The 19,171-nt window shown below is 53.1% G+C and overlaps 1 protein-coding gene across 4 annotated transcripts in view; it reads right to left on the bottom strand.

Annotated features, from left to right (window-relative positions):
* The window catches only part of SCN5A (sodium voltage-gated channel alpha subunit 5), a 102,192-nt gene that overhangs the window by 61,060 nt on the left and 21,961 nt on the right, over window positions 1–19,171 (bottom strand). For all 4 annotated transcript variants that reach the window (XM_050778345.1, XM_050778344.1, XM_050778348.1 and 1 more), the window contains exons 4-7: window positions 13,825–13,914; window positions 12,290–12,418; window positions 5,165–5,256; window positions 1,155–1,385 (exon numbers count right to left, since the gene is read on the bottom strand). In XM_050778345.1, coding sequence (XP_050634302.1) covers window positions 1,155–1,385; window positions 5,165–5,256; window positions 12,290–12,418; window positions 13,825–13,914 — 542 coding nt within the window. The remainder of the gene's footprint in view (window positions 1–1,154; window positions 1,386–5,164; window positions 5,257–12,289; window positions 12,419–13,824; window positions 13,915–19,171) is intronic.

Genomic DNA, 19,171 nt, shown 5'->3' on the forward strand with positions numbered 1-19,171 from the left:
TGGCCGGCTACTGCCCAATTCTGTACTCACTTCCATCACATAAAATGGTAGAAGTGATGCCTGCCATAGTCACCATGCTAATGCTGTGGTCTGTTTGGATGGAGCTGCACCAAACAGGACTGCCTGTCTTGTCCTCTCCTCTCTGTGGCAGTCATCAGTCCCCAACACTCACCATTACCTGGCTTTGTCTTAGGCGACAGTTGTCAAAGCGTGGTCCTCGAACCATCATCATCAGTGTCAATTGGAAACTGCTCAGAAATGCAACTTCCTGACTGCCACCCAGACCTACTGACTCAGAAACTCTAGGGGTGGTGGGGCCCAGAAATCTGTTTTCCAGAGCCTTCTAGGTGACTTGGGTGCACATGGAAGTTTTAGAACCACTGTTATGAGGCCACTGCTGAACTACTCACTGAGTGTCTATGTTTCGTTTTCCAAAGTGGACTGCTGGTGTATGTAAGAGGCCCTAACCTCAGAATGGCCCTCAGAGTCATTCTGGCCCAGGGTCCTGTGGCCTGGAATCTGGCCTCGCAGCAGCATGTACCTCTGAAACAGACCAATGGCTCTCGTCAAGAGTGGTGCTGGCCCTCAGCCTGGAGAATGGAAGTGTGAGCCACAGGGCGGTGAAACAACAGAGGGGCTCACACAACTTGGCACAATCACTGGGCTTGTTCCAACTCCCTTGCAGGGTCCTGGGGTACACGTACATGGAATTAGCATCCTGGCAAGGAACACTGATGTCAACCGGGAGATCTCCATGCCAGCTAGGTGGGGCTTCACTCTGAAGCCTCATCAACTACTCCGGCTCCGTGTCCAGCCCTTTCCTAAGCTGACAGTCTGTGGGCAGGCTGGTCACCTTGCCATTGCAACACTCTAGGGTCAGTCCCATCTCCAAATGCTGCAGCTGCTCTTCCCCCAGCTGGCCCTCCATCTAACTCCGTACTTCCCACTCCTCAAGCATCGCCTCCCCATCTAGCCTGGGAAGTCACAAGGCAGGCCCTAAGTCTGCTCCCCATCTGTCCTCTGTCTGGGTCTCTGGGGGATCAGACAGGGCTCGAACAACCCTGGAGGCCTGCCCGCTGGTGACGCATGTGTGGGAGGTGACCCCGCCCTGCTGGTCTCGCAAAGCCTTCCCCAGCTGCAGAGAGAGTTCGCACCTGGATCACTGAGGTAAAGGTCCAGGGATTCCCACACCAAGCCATCGGCCTCCACGGAGCCGTTGGTGCCGTTGAGCGCTGTGAAGTTGCGCACGCACTTGTGCCTTAGGTTGCCCATGAAGAGCTGCAGGCCGATGAGGGCAAAGACACTGAGGCAGAAGACCGTGAGGACCATCACATCAGCCAGCTTCTTCACAGACTGAATCAGGGCCCCCACGATGGTCTTCAGCCCTAGGGAAGGCAAGAACAAGCATGGGGTCACCCAGGGGCGCTGAGCTCTGTGCTCCACTGGTGGGGGGCTGGGCCTGAGATGAGCTGGGTTGGGACCTGTGTAGGCAACCAGAGGTGGGGACAGAATAAGGGCGGCTTCTCCTGGGCTTGGAGACCCAAGCCCCACTTTCCTCAGCAGCTGAGATTCTGTCTTGATTTCCCTGGGCAGGAGTCTAGGCTGGCTTTGTAGTTTCGGAGGGAACCTGCTCCTCTTTGCTGCCCACCAGCCAAATATATGGCATGGGCATGGAAAGTGCTGTTTTCTTGAGAAAACACATACTCAGAGCATCACCCCCTTTGGCTGATCTGAAGGTGTGCCAGACCTACCCCTTTTAATGTAGTCCATGGAAAAGGAGATGGAGGCAATGGAGGGGCCTCAGCCTTGATCCTGAGATGGGGAGAAATAGAGCCATTCCTGCTGGGGTTCCCCCTGCCCCACAGCTGGGATTGGTTCTATTTGATGCACAGGGAGTGTGGATTGTTTGGAGGAAACTAGGGGCCCAGGGTCTCATCGGGTAGGGGCTAGGGGCTGTGGTCGGGTGTGTGCTGGAGGCTCTGGGTGAGGGTCTGGCGGGGTCATGGTAGGTGATGTCTAAGGGGCCTGCGCTGGCTCAGGCCCACCTTTAGGGAAGGTTCAGAAACAGGGCTGACCTGCATTGCATCTTCCCACTTACCCTGTCCCTCTAGGACCTCCCCACGCCCCCATCCATCCCATTCTCCATAGCTGAGAGGCTGTGATCTGTTAGTTGCACAGCCTATTTCCCTGCAGAAGCCAGCACCACATAGCAGAATGACAGAAAAGCATGTGTAGACACCAGTCTGGCCCTTAGCGACTGTCGTAAGACAAGTGCAAGCAGAGCATGGGGAATGAGGGGGATCCTCTGCCAGCAGCAGGGCCCTGCCCCTCATGCCCCTGTCCCAAGCGGCCAGATCTCAGATTAAGCTCCATCCATCCACTGTCCCGCTGGTTAATGTGTTAGGAGCATCTGTGGCTTCTGTGCCTGCTGCTGCTGGGCCTGTGACCCACAGGCAAGGAGGCCATGGTGGGCAAATACAAGATGGGGAGACGATGACCTCCCCATGGTGCCACTGACACTGCTGCCTGCCCAGCGCTCAGAGGCACTCAGCCTTCCTTGTGGAAATCGTCCTGGCAGATGTTGGCAACTGCCTGGGCAGTGGGTGGACCTTGCAGGTCTGGGCCCAGAGTAGTGGTGGTGGTGGGATCCACAAGCTCTTCATGGTCCAGTGCTCCTCATCTGTAACGGAGCTTCCTGTACCCTTTGGTGGGTTTACTGGGCTGGGCACCTGCATGTCTCGAGGGGAACGAAGTGAAGACTGATGGACAGCAGCTCGAATACCCAAACTGGTCTCTGCCTCAATTGTTAGGCTAAAGTCTCTTTGGCCTGAAGTATCCCATTCAAGGCCAGCAAAGTACCCCCTGACCTGGTCTGTGGACATAGTGGCCAAGGATAACTCACCCCTTTGAACATTTCTCATACTGATGATAGATTTCACTTCTGGCAAGAATGGTTGCAACAGAATTGCAGGATTCTTTCTGAAAAGACCCAGGAAGGGATGCGCCCCAGTATATCAACTGGGAAATCCTCCTGCCACTGAATTAACGGGCTGGGTGGAAGAGCCCTTGGAAACCACCAATTCTGATTTCACTCTCATTTTATGGAAAAGCGACTTGAGTCTAGAGAGGACTAGGGCTATTTCAGACTCAGATCAGAGGACACCTCCTCCCGAGAGCCTTCCATAATGCCAACCACAGCATTTTTCTATTGGCCACTTTCAGAGCCTGCTGGCTCACTAGGTTGCTGGCAGCTTTGAAGAGGTCCCATGGAGCTAGGCTGAGATTGGTGGGCTTCCTCCTTTTCCCCAGGACAGAGAAATATTTCCCTTTGTAAATGTTTCTTATAAAACACACCAGGAATATGCCTTAAGTCCTGTGGTCAGTGTTTGTCTACTTTGGTGGGGTGTGTGCTTGTGAGGCTGTCCCCTGGCCCTAGAGGAGAGACCATGTGGTTTCTGAGTCTATGCATGCCAAGGCCCATGATGTCTGTCTCAATGCAGGTGGCTCCGTGGGACTGAGCGGGAGCAGACTGTCCCCTTGCTACTGGCCCTTGGCAGGGGTCTGGGCCACTTGTAGGAGCCCTGGGGGAGATGCGGCCCTTACAAACAGTGGGTTTAGAGGTTAGAAAGCTCAGTGTGAACATAGCATAACTGGGGACTCCTCTGGCAAGATAACTAGCCCTACCACGGGGAGTCCAGATTTCTTACTGGAGCTTAGAGCAGTGCTTCTGACTCCTTGGGGGCAACATAGCTCAAAGCAGGCAATAGGCCTGGGAGCCACCAGGTTCCACATCAGGAGTGGATGTAGCCATCTGGTTCAACTGATCCTCCTGTCAGCTCTCACACCTCCCCAGAATGATGGCATGCAACCTATTTCCAGCCGCCTTCTTCTTCTTCTTTTTTTTTTTTTGAGACAGAGTCTCACTAGGTTGCCCAGGCTGGAGTGCAGTGGTGTGATCTCGGCTCACTGCAACCTCCACCTTCTGGGCTGAAGCGATTCTCCTGCCTCAGCCTCCTGAGTAGCTGGGATTACATGAGTGCGCTACCATGCCCAACTACTTTTTCTATTTTTAGTAGAGACGGGGTTTCACCATGTTGGCCAGGATGGTCTTGAACTCCTGACCTCAAGTGATCCACCCGCCTCGGCCACTCAAAGTGCTGGGATTACAGGTGTGAGCCACCGCGCCCGGCCAAGCTGCGTTTTGAAAAGAAGTGCCTCCCCCAATTCTAAGTGTGGCTGCTTTTGGAAAAGACTTCTGGAATGAACCTCTGGGCACTGCCCCTCCAGAGCAAATTCCTCCAAACAGGAGGAGCTTTGAGTCTGGGGAGAGGGAATACAAACTTAGGACAAGAATGTCTCCTGGGTGGAACTCAGCTTCAGCACCGGCACATCGCACAAGCAGGCTCAGAAATCACAAGTCTTTTCAGAGTTTTCCTGAATGGACGGGTGGAATGATTTCTAGAGAGGTCATCTGGGCCTAGGAGATTTCCCAGATGCAATTGCCAACATCTGTCAAGGAGAATTTCTTCCTGAGGCTACCATGCATGGTTTGCTAAACCTCTACCGCACCATGCAGCGAGGGCTGTTAGACACCAAGGCCCGATGATGCCTGTCCACAGATTACACTTTGTTTCGCAAAATGGGGCTGGGGCTCTGGCCCTACTTATATCACCAGATGGGGCACAAGGCGGGCCGAGGCACTCAGTCATGAAAGACCGTGCTGGAGTTTTCCTCTTTCATTCCAGGTGTGTATGGGGGTTCCCGCAAATGCATTTCTTTTGGTTTCCTCATCAGAAGCTGACATTTCAGGCTGAAGCAATTCATGTAAAACTTTTAGCTATTCAAATAGCTGAGTGTGGTTTGGAAAAGTAGTCCACTATCTTGGAAAAAAATTGGGTTCAATGTGGGCCCCACCGTGGGGTGCTCTGTGCCCCCTGGTGTCTGTGAGAGTGGGCTTTGCTGCGGTGGGCAGCCTGAAGCCCATTCTGAGGCTCCAGGGGGACAGGCATGTCCACTGCCACTAGCCCCTGGCACCTGAGCCCTAGGAAAGGTATTCTGGTGACAGGCACATTTGAAGGGCCTTCTGGAGGGTTGCCTTGGCTCCCAGGTGGCTGGAAAGGCCCAGGCGTATCCCTCCAGCCTTGGCGTTTAACCTGATTTTCACCTGAAATGACTGATATAGTTTTCAGGGCCCGGAGGACTCGGAAGGTGCGTAAGGCTGAGACATTGCCCAGGTCCACAAATTCAGTTGTGTATCTGTAACAAGGGAAATTCACACACGAGACAATGACAACACGCCAATAGGAGACACACAGTCAGAGGAGGAAAGGGGGTGGGGAAGACAGAGAGAGAGTCACTTGTAGCTGAGATCTGAGAGGCAAACCTGGGCATCTTACCTGGGATAACTGAAATAGTTTTTAGAGCTCTCAGGACTCTGAAAGTTCGAAGAGCCGACAAATTGCCTAGTTTTATATTTTCTGATACATACCTGCAGAATCAAACCACAGTTATTGGGAATTACAAAGCAGAACCTCCGCCTGCCCTCCCCGACCAGCCCTCTCCCTTGGCCCCCTCCCATGGGGGTGCGGGGCAGTGCTGTGGATAGCCCAGGACCTCCCTCAGGTTTTCTTCTGGATTTCAACCCTCCTAACACAGGACTTCAGCTTCAGTGCCGTAAGGATGTCCACACGGCAAGCTTCCCGGCGACTCTCTTGGTGATGGTGCCATGGATAACTGGTGCTAGGAGGCAACCACTTTGCCACTCTCTCCACACCACTGGGATCCATGACATGAAGCCACATGTGGGGTCTGGGGCTGGGGACACATCAGAGTGAAGAGAGAAGCCTGTTTTCCAAGAGGCTCAGTTCAGGTGATACAGGAAGCAAGTGTTTTTCTGGTCCTAGTTTTGGTCTACATCTTCTGTGGAACCTCCATCTGTTGATCAGCTTGTGCCTGGCTCAGAAGTCCTTGAAGTCACGAGGCGGAGGTGGCCTGAATACTCATTGGAAAAAACAGAGTTCCCAAGACAGAGGCGCTGGAAGATGGGAAGAGAGGTTGCCTGAGTTCTTCAACTACTCACAGGCAAGGAGCAACCCAAGAAGAGAAAAGGGCAGGATGAGGGGCCCCAAGGCAGTGGAGTGCCTTCCCAACAAGTCTACCGGTCCCACCCCCAGACCCTTGGTATCTTCCAGGGATGGCTCTGGATCTCCACCGGAGGACTGGCCTCCAGAGGCAAGATGCCCTTCCTGGGGTCTGTCCTACTTGGGTCCGAGCGAGGCTCAACAGGGTGAGCGGCTGTGGGCCCCCTCCTGGAACTTGGACAGTTGCTGATCCGTGGCCTCCACAGGGACAGGAGAAAGAAGGTGGTTGCTGGCGGGCAGGGACCTGCCCAAGCAGAGCATGAGAACATGCAGTAGATGGGCCACATGACCACGAGGACCATGGACAGTGTGTAACCAAGGCCATCGGGACAGTGGCAAGTGACTTGTGACATTTAATCAAAGGCTTTGCATCCAGGGTGTGTGACATTTAACCGAAGGTGTCTGGTGTTTAACAAAGGACACTGGACTCGGGATGTCTGATGTTTAACCAAGTGCGTCTGACGCAGGTGTCTGAGTGATGTCAGACATAGGACGTCAGCCCTGTGGCTCTGGGTGAGTGCAAGGGTGGGCTGGCACTGTTGCCAGACTCACTCTGCTGGGCAGTCTGGACCTCCAGGCCCTTCCAGTCTGCTCCCAGCTTCCCAATTCCCCTTCGGGCTTTGAATATCTACAGGAAAGAACTTGGCCAGCTGAGTCAAGGGGCTTAATGCCCTGGGGTCCATAGGTCCAGCTCTAACTGACACTGGGTTGACAGCAGATTTCTCTACGTCCACTGGAGGAGCCCCTCCATCTTCACATGGCCCTATGCACCACGCTGATCTTTCCTTACTCACAAAGCCCTACACAGATGATGTCAGCAGACACATTGCCAAAGCTTGCTTTCCTCTGGCGACACCAGACCCTTTCTGTGGTGTGGTTTCCATTCCATCTCCTGTATTCACTTCAGCATGTACATCTTTCTCCAGTGTGGCAGTCAGATGCAGTCCCATCGTCTGCTGGGGAGCAGAAGTCACCGTGCTTGTTTTGGTCCACATACACCTGCTAATTTGATCCAAGGTCCCTCTCAACTTCTGAGAGCTATTCCATTCTCCATGATGGCTCAGACCCTAAGGCCTCTGTCCCACATTCTTCTCTCGGTCTCTCTCCAGACATGGTGCTGCCACAGGACTTTCTGGCTGAGCCTGGGATATTGCTGACATTGCCATCCCATGGAAACCACGGCTCTGGCCTGCTGGAGGCTCTGGGCTCCTTTTTTGGTTGCTGTTCTACCAACTGTGCCTGGGGACAGCAGCTCCCCTTGCCCAGGATACTGGTTTCAAGGCTGTCTCTTCTAATTACAGGGAGTGAGTGGAATACTGTGCAGGTCAGAGAGGGAACCAACCGTCCTTGCTTCCCTCCTGTCCCTTACAGACCCAGTCTGTCCCCTGGTGTCTCCATTGAAAACTCTGCCTATCTCTAGCTTAGATTCTGCCTATCTTTGCCTGTCCTGGGGTGGAACCTGCCCCCAGCACAGTGTCCCCAGCACAGACAGTGCTTGGCCTCCATTCATTGTCTGCCTTCTAGGCAGCTGGTGTCCCAAGGTGACAAGGACAGCTTAGTGACAGAATAAGGGAGGACCATATCTGTGCTCCTGGCAGGCTTGCAAAGCCAGCTGAGTGGCTGGAAATAGGAGTGCAGCTGGTGGCCGTGTGTCTGTCTGGGAGAGCAATCATGAGTTAGAGGAAGTCTTAAAAGAGGACTTGCAGGGTAAGGGTGTGGAATGTCTGGGACCATGTTGGTGACATGGTGGGCTGTTGCCTCTCTTATTCCACCCAGATCCCCACCGAGGCCTCTTTTGGGTCCTCTGAGTGTGGCAGGGCAGGAGGAATGCTTGGTATGACACAGGGCCAGTTGCAGAGGTGGCAAGTGTGGGGTCACGTGAGGAGACAGAGCATTGCCCCTCTCAGGCTGGCAAAACTCTCCTCCAAGCCAGTCTGCTCCTTCAGTGATGGCTAAGCTGCTGACCAGGGGCAGACCGCTGGACAACAGACAGGGGCAGAAAGAGCAAAGGGTGGTGGGTGAGAATCCTATCCCATCACCAGCCCCAGTGCAGGGAAGCCTTCTTCCTGCCCACCCTTATCTTGAGATGGTGAAGCCCACGCCGTTAGTGACTGCAGGAATTGCCACCCTCCTCTCTGCCCTCCTCCCTTCCCCTCCAGGTTTGGTTTCCATAACAACCCCAGGAGGTGGGAGGCTGTGCTAACTAGCAGGTAATGCCCTTCTGTGAGTGGGGCCACAGGAAGAGCTCTGGCTGGAGGGCTGCAAGCTGAGCCTGGCAGGCTTCCCAGCACCCTGCCCCAGACCCTCCCACAGCCTCTAAATCAGTGGGGTGGAGGATCACCCCAGCAGAAACATCAGACTCGGCATGCCTCTCCCATCCATCCCATGGTTTGGAGTTGAGAGACTTGGTTTTAGTCTCAGCATTGCTTCTGATTCAGTCTATAACTTTGGACAAGTGTGAGGTTCTCTGAGCCTCAGTTTCTCCCTCTGTGTAATGGAGGTCAGATGGAGGATTTCACTGAATGGAATGTTTCCCTTCACTCAAGTCTCCTTTGATGATCCTGGAGTCCCTTGTTACTGAACCATTGCATCTCTAAGAGAATGCATTTCAAATGCAGTAATTAACTGGTTTTCACAAGCCAGAATCCCCATCAATCGAAGCTGCCAGGCCAGGCCAGCCAAGGGCCCAACAGCTGATGTGCCAATAGGTCACACAGCCCTTTGGGAAGTGGATGTGCCATTTCTGTGAGGTGCTTGGAAACATGGAGAGTGTCTGAGCTTCTGAGGCTGAGTTCTGCCTTGTCAGCCCTGGCCCTGGCACACAGCGAAGGCAAGCAGGTTTTGGCGAGGAAGGCACACCTGCTTTGTGACTCCCAGTGGAAGAAGTGGTTTGGGAATGAAACCAGGATTCTCCCAGGAGACAGGGCAGAAGACTGCTTAAGGGCCTGAGGTCACTCAGGGCATCTCCCAGAGACACAGCTTGAGCCAAAGCTTGGGCCAGGGCAACGACTTCCTGGGATCTGGGGCTGCCTCTGTGGTGACATTGTCTTGCCCAGGCTCCAGGTTGGGGAGCTAGGAAAGGCTCAGGCAGATGCTATATCCTCTCCTGCCCGAAGCCACCTTCCTTCCTGTGACACTCAGCCTCAGGACCCCATGGATTACTGCTTCCCACCCACAGGGCACCCCAGGGCCCAGCCTGGCAATCTTACTCCATTCCCAAGTCAGTGCAACCTCCTCGGCTCTGACATGAAAAGTTCTCCCTCTCTCTGAGACCTCAGATGTGCCCCCCCACTCTGTTCTCAGCTGATGATCCAGCTTCTTACTTCACTGAGAAAACAGAAGCAATCAGAAGAGAAATTCCTTTCTCTTTCATCATCAACTCTATCAATCTACCTCCATCTCCACCTGAAATTCTGCCTTCCCCGCTCTTCAGGTTGACGCTCCCCCTTGGCACTGGATTCCCAACCTCTTGGGCCAGCTCAGGGGCTTTGCTCCTGCAATCCCCTTGCTCATCTACATCATCTGGCATCCCCTTTCTACTGGATCATTTTCACCAGCCTGCAAAGATACCCCCCTTCTTTAAAAGCCCTCCCTTGATTGACCCACATTCCGCACGGACCACCACACCATTTTCGGTCCCATGTTATAGCAATCCCCACAAAATAGATGTCTCTACTTGCCACACCTCCTCTCCTCCCACTCTCTCTCGAACCCTCCTTAACCAGGTGCATGTCCTTTTTCTCCACTGGAATCCCTCTTGTCAAGGGCACCAGTGACCTTCCCACTGTGAAATCCTATAGTCCATTCTTAGTCATCACCTTCCCCAACCTCCTGGTGGCAGGTTTCCATTGGAATCACATTCCTTCCTAGACATTACCCTCTTCTGATTTGCCTCTGCCCTCCAGTCTTCTCTCTTGGCCTCCAGATGTTGAAGCGTCCCACAGTACATTCAGGCTACAGGTTACACTCATGCCTAGGTGATCTCATCTGGTCTCCTGGCTTTAAACACCATCTGTATCCCCACGGTTTCTAAATTTATACCTCCACCTTAGACCTCTTTCTTGAACCCTATACTGGAGTATCCAGTTGCCTACTCAATATCTCACCCTGGGTGCCTTCAAATGTCATACATCCCTAACTGGATTTTTGATTCTCTTCCTACTTCAGCTAGTGCCGCTCTCTCCAATTTTCCATTTCAACCAATGGGAACACCGTCCACCCAGCAGCTGCTCAAACCAAAAACCACCTTGGGGGCCTCCCGTCAGCCCTACCTGCAAAATATGTCCAGAATCTGGCCAGGTGCTCCCCTTCTCCACTTGGTCCTTGGTTCCAGTCACTATCTTCTCTCTCCTGGCTACCAAGATATAGCCTCCTAACTACTCCGTCTTTCTCTACCTTCTCCAGTCTGTGGTCCACACCATAGCTGGGGAAGTCTCTACAGAATGTAAAGCAGGTCACAGCTCTGCCTGTCCTTACACCCCAGTGACTCCCATCACACCTGGCTTTTACCACAATCTGTCCTCCATCCCACTACTCTGCAACTTCATCTCCCGTCACTCTTTCCTTGCTCGCTCAACTCCACCCAGGCCTAAATCCATACTGGGTTTGGGGCAAGTGATGTTGTCTCTCAGAGTCAGTTTTCCCACTTGTAAAATGGAGGGCTAGAGTTGGCTCACAAATAGTATACCTAGAAACAGAGATTCTGATGCATTTTCCCACTACCAGGTTCTCCATCTAGTTTGAAAGTGCCCCATTCACCAGGGTATAGCTTCCCTCTTTGTCCTCTCTCCCCGACAGCATGGCTGAGCTCAGGGCTGTTTATGCCTGGGGTTAAAGGCTGTCTTCAACAGGTAGATTCAGGCATTCCAAGCATCCTAGAAAGTGAGAGCTGAACTGAGCTTCTGATACCACAGCACCCAACACTATCCTTTCACATGTTGGGAAACTGAAGGTTTGCAAGGGCAGGGGGTATGAGACTCACCAGCTCTGCTCCTTGCTGAGGTGCAGTGCTCAACCCTGCACACACTAGGTCCTCTGCTTCAGAAAGGCTTTTTTCTTTTTTCTCTTTTCTTGAGACAGTCTTGCTCTGTTGCCCAGGCTGGAGTGCAGTGATGTGATCACAGCTCACTGCATCCTTGACTTCACAGGCTCAAGTGATCCTCTCTTGCTTCAGCCTTCCGAGTAGCTGAGACTGCAGGTGTGCGCCACAATGCCCTGCTAATTCTTGTGTTTTTCATAGACATGGGGTCTTGCTATGTTGCCCAGGCTAGTATTGAGCTCAAGTAATCTGCTCACCTCGGCCTCCCAAAGTGCTGGAATTACAGGCATGTGCCACTGCACTCAGCCTTCAAAAAGGCTTTGGTGGCTGAGCCTCTGATCACGACTTCTGCAGATGTCCCATCAGAACCCAGCATCTGTTCCCTGACACTTCCATGGTGGAGTGCAGCCTCAACACTGACCCCTCAGCAAGAGTTTCTCCTAGGCAAAGAGGCGGGGCCTCGGCCTGGGCTGCAGCAGGCCTGGGGTCACATTTACTTTCTGGCAGGCTCCCTGTGTTCTTGGCATCAGTTTTCTCACCCATAAAATGGGCTAAGCCATCCCCATGTACCCTACTTCTCTGGCTGGTGTGAGGATCCACTGTATTGTGTCAGTGGCCGGGTGCTTTAAAATGTGCCAAGCATTGAGTCTCTGGATGGAGCAAGCTGATGTGCTGGTGTGCCTGGTGCGAGTTCCTGGGGATGCTTAGTCACTTCTCCAGGCTCCTTCTCTTGACTGCAATTTCATTCTTAATCATCTTGAAATCCAGGTCACCATTTGCAGTGGGCCAGGGATTGAAATATTGTTTTCTCTTGGTGGAAAGGGCAGAGGATGCAAAACCAGAATCTTAATGGTGTCCCTGGAGCCCAGAGCTGCTGTGGAGCCCCAGGTGAGCCAGTAGGCCTGACCACCAAGGCCTGCCTGAGCCATCTCTCCCCACCAGGATGAGCTGAGGGCCTCCACCCTACCTTCCTCCAGCCTGTGTACAGAGCTGCATGTGGACTGCAGGGAGGAAGCCAGAAAGAGAGGGGTGGTCCGGGACCTGGGGTGTGCACACTCCACCCTAGTGTGGCCTGCATGGCATAGCACAGCATGGCAAACGAGATACTTACGCCATGACAATCACACTGAAGTCCAGCCAGTTCCATGGGTCCCGAAGGAAGGTGAACGCATGCAGGCAGAAGCCTCGAGCCAGAATCTTGACCAGAGACTCAAAGGTGTAAATGGCGGTGAAGGTGTACCTGGGCAGGAGAGGCCGATGGGGTTTCTCAGGGAGGCCTGAGCAGGCCAGGTTCTCCAGGTTCCCTACATAGTGCGAGCCCACACAGCTCCCTTCAACAGGGGCCATCAAACGGGGCTCTCTGCAATGCCCCCATGGTAGAGCTGGAGTTGGGGATGGAGCTTTGCTCTAAACATCTGGCTAACGAATCCATCGTCCAATTTATTTATTCCATATTATCGTGTAACTGCCATGTGTCCATCTGAACTCTCTGTGTTCTCTCTCAGTTGTCTTAGTGGAAGAAGACCTCCTCCCAATCTCCTTACCCTAGCCCTGGGGGGCTGTGCATCTAACAGGCATACAGTGGCCACAGGGTCTGTGCTATAGGACATATACATGGACCCTCACCTCTGTTTGTGGGTCCTCAGCAGCTAGCAATGGGCCCAGTCAATCCTCAACTGCTTACAGGGTAGGTGGGTCCAGCTGTCCACCTTGGGCTTGAAGGGTGATGTTATAATGCATGGGGCTGGTGGGAGTTGGGGTGCTGTTCTCTCTGCCTAGGGCAGCCTGAAGAATCCAAAATGCCTGGATGCTAGGACTGGGGCCCCCAGGGCTGAAGCGGGATAGGACTGCATCCCAGGATTCAGAGCAGCTGCACGTACCAGCTGAGAGCACTGCTAGGATCTATGTGAACGTGGAGAACAACCAGGCAGGCTGCTTTGGGAAGAGAGGCTGCCCCAACATTCTGCTGGTCTCCTGAAAACTGCAGGCAAATGCAGTAAGCGCCTATCAAATCTGCTTAGAACCTCCAGGCAAGGTACTTTTGTTTGGGAAGAAAAGACCAGAAGCAGTTTCTGGAACTGTGCAAATGGTTATAGGAGGCAGGACTTGGGAAAAAAGGCAGCGGACTGTGTTACTGAAGTGGGGATAGCCCTGGGGCACCTCCTAGCTGTCCACTTCCTAGCTGCATGACATCAGGCCAGCTATTTCTCTAATTCTTAGTCTTATCTGTGGAATGGGGAAGGTGGCTGCCCCCACCCTACTGGGTGGCCATCAGGGTTAAAGGAGATGATGCTTATTGTTCTTATGACAGTGCCTGGCGTGTACAAAATGCTCAATAAATTATTACTATTTCAGAGCCTTCTCCAATGTCATCATTCCTCTTTAGGCAGAACAGGGAGAAACTCCCTGCTTTGCCAATCTGGAGAGCTTCCTCCCTAGAAGGCATGACTCAAATGAATGCCAGAAGTTGGCAGGACTGGGAAAGGCAAAAGAGGGTAGAAGCTGAGCCAAGGGCTGCCCCACCACCGCGGGTAAGTTCCTGGGCCTGGACACAGCCCCCTTCCGGGGCAGCTTCAGGAGCCATGGCATGGAATGGAAAGGAAGAGAGAGGGCCACATGGAGAAGAGGCCCTGAAGATTTACTTACTCGACATACTTGGTCCAGGGTGGAGGGTCGTGCTGGGCCATGAACACGCAGTTGGTGAGGATGGTGCACATGATGAGCATGCTGAAGAGCGTGTGTGGGGTCAAGGAAAGCGAGCAGTGCAGGCCAGCCACGCCACCACCGCTGGGGGGTCCTGCCCCTGGGAGTCATCACTGCCAGGACAGTGCTACCACAGCAATAAACAGGGTCTCCAAGGAGACACATTGGGGCTGTGACCAGTCCATGCCAACCCCCCTCCACCCAGGCTGGTCTCTGTCCCTTCCCCGGCACTGACAGCTGGCCCCCGGCCTGCTCCATGACACCTAATAGGCACCAGAGACCTGAAACCACACTGCTGGTAGGGTCTTGTGTGGAGGGAAGGCAGGAAAGGTGGGCCCTAGACCTCAAAGGCTTTTAACCGCAGTCAGGCGAGGGGCCCTGTCCTCAGTCACATAGGAGAGAAATGGGCATTTATAAATTGCTCCTCAGGGGAGGGCAAGGCCAGAGTGGCAGGGCTCTGAGTTCCCTCCCCGACTTCTAGGGGAGCAGCCCAGGCCAGGCTTTCTCTAGAAGTTCTCTCAGAATGCTCTGCTGCCAACCAACTGCACACCTGGCCAGGGCCTGCTACCCCTGGGGAGGCAGGGGACCGTTCCTCTGGCTGCTTCCTGCCTGTGTACCTACTCTTCAAGCTAGCCCTCTGCTCCACCTGGGAATCTCCTTCTCACCCTGCAGGAGCCCCTCAGCAGGACCCCACCCAACTCCCCAGCAGCCTGTCCTGCCTTTCTGGTAACACAGTGCTACCTCTGTGCCCTGCGGGCTTCGGGCACCCCTCTTTTAGCCATGGTGGCTCACTGAACGGCAATGTCCGTCTGTCTCCCATCACAAGGGAGTGCTTCCAATGCCAGAGCTGTGCTTCAGGTCGACTTGTGGGCTCTTGGCCTTGAACTGAACTGCCCAGGCCTTCTCTGACCCTGACTCTGGCTACAATTCCTAGCTGCTGCTTCAGGCTAGACAAAGCTCTGACCACCCTCCTCCACCTCTGCCTCACTTCTGCAAGGCCTGCAGAGGAACAAAGGGGCAGACTCTGGGCCTCCTGTGGGCTTCACCACCCCTTGGGGCCTGGCCTAGAGCAGGGACACTGTACTTCTCTCACAAATCCCTCCCCAGCCCCCAAGCACTCAACACCACGCCTGGCCTCAGCCCCGTGTGCACAGCTGCCAAACTGGTGATTCCCTCAGGCCGCCCAGGAGCTGCAGTAATTGAGCTCCAGGGACTGCCTCTTTCCTCCCTAGCATAGCTCCACCTCACCCGACGGGGAGGCCGGTGCAGTCAGACCACAGACCAGGCCAGGCTGCGGTGCCGACTGCCCCAGCTGGGGACAGTGGGAAGGCCTCTCAGGAATCTAACCAGGTAGATGCCCTCCGTGCTGCCAGTCCTCTTCTAGGGAGTCAGGCAATCAGGAAATCAGCATCTCAAACCAGCCTCCAGTTTATAATTATCTAATTTCTCATCTGGGACGAGAGGGAATTAGGCTTTGGGAATCTCCCTTAGTCAAACGAGGACTGAGCCAACAGGACTGCTGGGCTCCAATGCCATGGTTCCAGGAACACTTGGTTTCTCCCTGACCAGAAGGCATCACTTCAGGCCCTGGGGTCTCTCCATCAGTTTGGTATCTGCCCAGTCCTCTGTCTGTGTGAGGGTCTCCAGGGCCAGGCTTATGTCCCTCTCCAGCTTTCAAGGTAGGATCAGATAATCATCTCAGTATCAGTGCGCTTTCTCCCTTACACACACACACACACACACACACACACACACACAAACACATACTGCCCACACGCGGGCTATGTGCCAAGGCTTTCCTCACTGGGCAGATGGTTAACAAGCCCCCCAACCAGCCTTTGTTCATCCCCACGGATCTACTGCTAAGCGTCTACTGAGGAGTCCAGGTGACTCCTAAAATATGCAAGCAATGATACCAAGAGTGAATATTTATTGAGCCCTTCCTAGGTACCAGAATTTGCTCTCCGTGTCCATCAGCTAATTCAATTTTCCCAACAACAATATGTGGTGCAGACTTTGTTTCCGTTTTAGGTGATGAGAAGACTGAGGCACAAAGAGGTTAAATTGAAGGTCACTGTGGTAGGCAGAATAACGCCCCTACCATCCCCAAGGTAGCCACGGATGAATCCCCGGAAACTGTGAATATGCTAATTTGTAGGACAAAATGAGACTGTGCAGACGTCATTAAATTAAGGATCTCCCGTGGCCTCCACGAGACAGGGTCTAGCTCTGTCACTGGGGCTGGAGTGCAATGGTATTATCATAGCTTACCACAGCCTTGAACTCTTAGGCTCAAGAGATCCTCCCGCCTCAGCCTCCTGAGTAGCTAGGACTACAGATGCGCACTACCATAGCCAGCTAATTTTTAATTTTTAATTTTTTTTTTTTGTAGACACAACGTCTTACCACATTGCTTACGCTGGTCTTGAACTCCTGGGCTCAAGCAATCCTCCCACCTCAGCCACCCAAAGTGCTGAGATTACAAGTATCAGCCACTGTTCCTGGCCCTAAATTAAGGATCCTGAGGTGGGGAGATCATTCTGGCTTATCCAGGTAGACTCAGTGTAATCACAGGGGTCCTTTTAAGCGGAAGAGGGAGAGGCAGAGCTTTGTGACATGAAACTCAACCGGCCATTCCTGGCTTGATGATGAAAGGAGACCACAGACCAAGAATCCGGTGCAGCCTCCAGAGGCTGGAAAAGCCTCAGAAACACATTCTCCCCTAGAGCCTCCAAAAGGAGTGCAGCCCTGCCAACACCTTGAGTTTAGTCCAGCAAGAACCATTTTGGACCTCTGACTTCCAAAGTTGTAAGATGATAAATTTGCGTTGCTTTAAGCCACTGTGTTGGTGGTAATTTGTTACAGCAGTCCTGGGAAAGTACTCCCGGTACCAAGCTGATCAATGGCTGAGCCAGCCCGCACCCTGGCTCTCCTGATCCGGGCCCCACTCTGAGGCCCCATGCTGCACCACCTCTGCAAGATGACATTCAAGGCCACCTGGTCCACTCTCCTGCCTCCGGACTGGAGGGCCTGCATGAGTCATGCTGCTTCTGGCTCTCACGTGCCAAGCAGGTAAGCTATTCCACACCTGGCCTCTGCCACCCATGGGGCGGTATGAAAACCAAACGAGGTAAAGAGCACTGTCGAATGTGGGGAGACTACCGTACAGGAAGGAGGAAATTATTTGTTATTTGTAAGAGGAAATCCCACCTGAGCATGTGTATCTGGCTCTGAGTGGGAGCCAGGGGGGCAATGGAGCCATGTCCCCAAAACGCTCTGACATGGGATGTTATGAAAAAACCAGACAGGCCTCTGGCTGGGCTGGGCAGGAAGGCTTCCTGGAGGAGGCGTTTAGATAAGCACCAAGGCTGGCCAGGGTTGCTCCGGCAACCAGTCAGCCCAGTTGGTCATGGTGAAGCAGCGTGGGCTGAAGGCTGGGTGGTGGACTCCTCTCGATAGAGCCAAGTCCCTCTAGGGGAACCACTCACAGCTCTCCTTAGAGTGGGGAACAGGCCCCACTGCAGGGAGCAGTGGTGTGAACAGGCTGCCTTGTACTACAGGACTTGGCTGGACCCAGACAGAGGTGAGTGAGAACTTGAACACCCAGACTCAGGGAAGAGCCAGGGTACACAGCCCTCTGCATCCCACCAGTCAGGACCTGGGTCCCATGGTGGGCAAGGACAGGAGCTATCTACCTGGGTTTTATCTTTTCCAGACACAGCAATGGCTTAGGGTGACGTGTAGCAAGCTCTTGTCTCTCTGCCACTTCACTGCTCAAAATCCTTGCCTGGTTCCCATGGCCTTGAGGACAGCACTTGCACAATTGTCAGTCCTTCTTCTGCATGTATGAGATCTCTTCCTTCCTAGACTGAGCCCCTGGTCTATATGACTCTGCCTAAAGCATACCCAGGTCCCCCATGGCGCCCAGCATGTAGCCAACACCAGAGAGATGAATCAACTGAACTCCTGGCCGGGGCACACCTGTTTGCACTGCCTCGTAATTTCAGGCTGATGATTGAGCTGGTCCCTTGTGTGGGCTGAGGCAAACGCCAGCTCTCCAGGTCTATGCTCAGCTGAACATCTTCAATCTTGTCATGTCATTGTCCCCAAACACCCACTCCGAGGCTCGTGATTAAAATGCCAGCAAGGACTGCCTGAGTTGTAGGGAATGCCTGACACTTGGGCTGCCTAAGTCTTCAGATCCCAGGGAGTTAAAACAACAACAACAACAACAACAACAAAAAACTCCCAAAGAAAAGGTAATTAACTGTGGAGGGGTGTTTTCATGTATTTGTGCTATTAAATCAACATGCGCACACACATACACACACGGACATGTGGTTTGATTGCCCATTTGAATCCGGTAGAGGAACGTGGGAGGATTTTGTGCACAGATCCTGTACAACCAGGAAGGCAAAATGCTTCTTGGTGTGTGTGTGAGGCCTCTCTGAATGTGACTGCGGTAGGATATGGAGTTCAGTTGGTTTCTTTTATTTAACCCCAGCAGGAACACATTCTGCAGGATTATAACAAAAATACATACAAAAAATCATTCCACATGCCCATATTTACTTTTTGGTAACTTCCCAGAGACACACTGCAAGCATGGAGCCAAGAACAAAGCCAAGTGGAATCACCGCACACTTGCTGTAGTCTGTGAGCTCCTGGATCGTCATGAGTGAGCAGGTTTTCTCACCAGGCTGCATTCCTGTCCACTTTTAAGTTTGTCTTCGCCCCACTTACCCTTCCCAAAGGGCGTAGCACAGAACTTTGCACATATAGAACTTAGTAGATGTTTGAATGAGTATACAAATTTAAGCAGAGCAAAAGTTCACCATTCAAAACATGAGATCTGATGTTCTTTAGAACTGCATAGTGACTGATAAGGGGCATGGAATTTCTTTTGGGGTGATGCAAATGTTCTGGAAGTAGATAGTGGTGATGGTTGCACAACCTTATGAATATACTAAAAACCACTGAACTGTGCACTTAAAAATGGTAAATTTTGGCTGGGTGCGGTGGCTCACGGCTGTAATCCCAGCACTTTGGGAGGCCGAGGCGGATGGATCACGAGGACAGGAGTTCAAGACCAGCCTAGCCAAGATGGTGAAACCCCATCTTCACTAAAAATACAAAAATCAGCTGGGTGTGGTGGCGAGTGCCTGTAATGCCAGCTACTCGGGAGGCTGAAGCAGGGAATCGCTTGAATCTGGGAGGCAGAGGTTGCAGTGAGCCGAGATTGCACCACTGCACTCCAGCCTGGGTGGCAGAGTGAGACTCCGTACCCCCC

This window comes from Macaca thibetana, chromosome 2 (genome assembly GCF_024542745.1).
Source record: "Macaca thibetana thibetana isolate TM-01 chromosome 2, ASM2454274v1, whole genome shotgun sequence".
Taxonomy (NCBI): Eukaryota; Metazoa; Chordata; class Mammalia; order Primates; family Cercopithecidae; genus Macaca; species Macaca thibetana.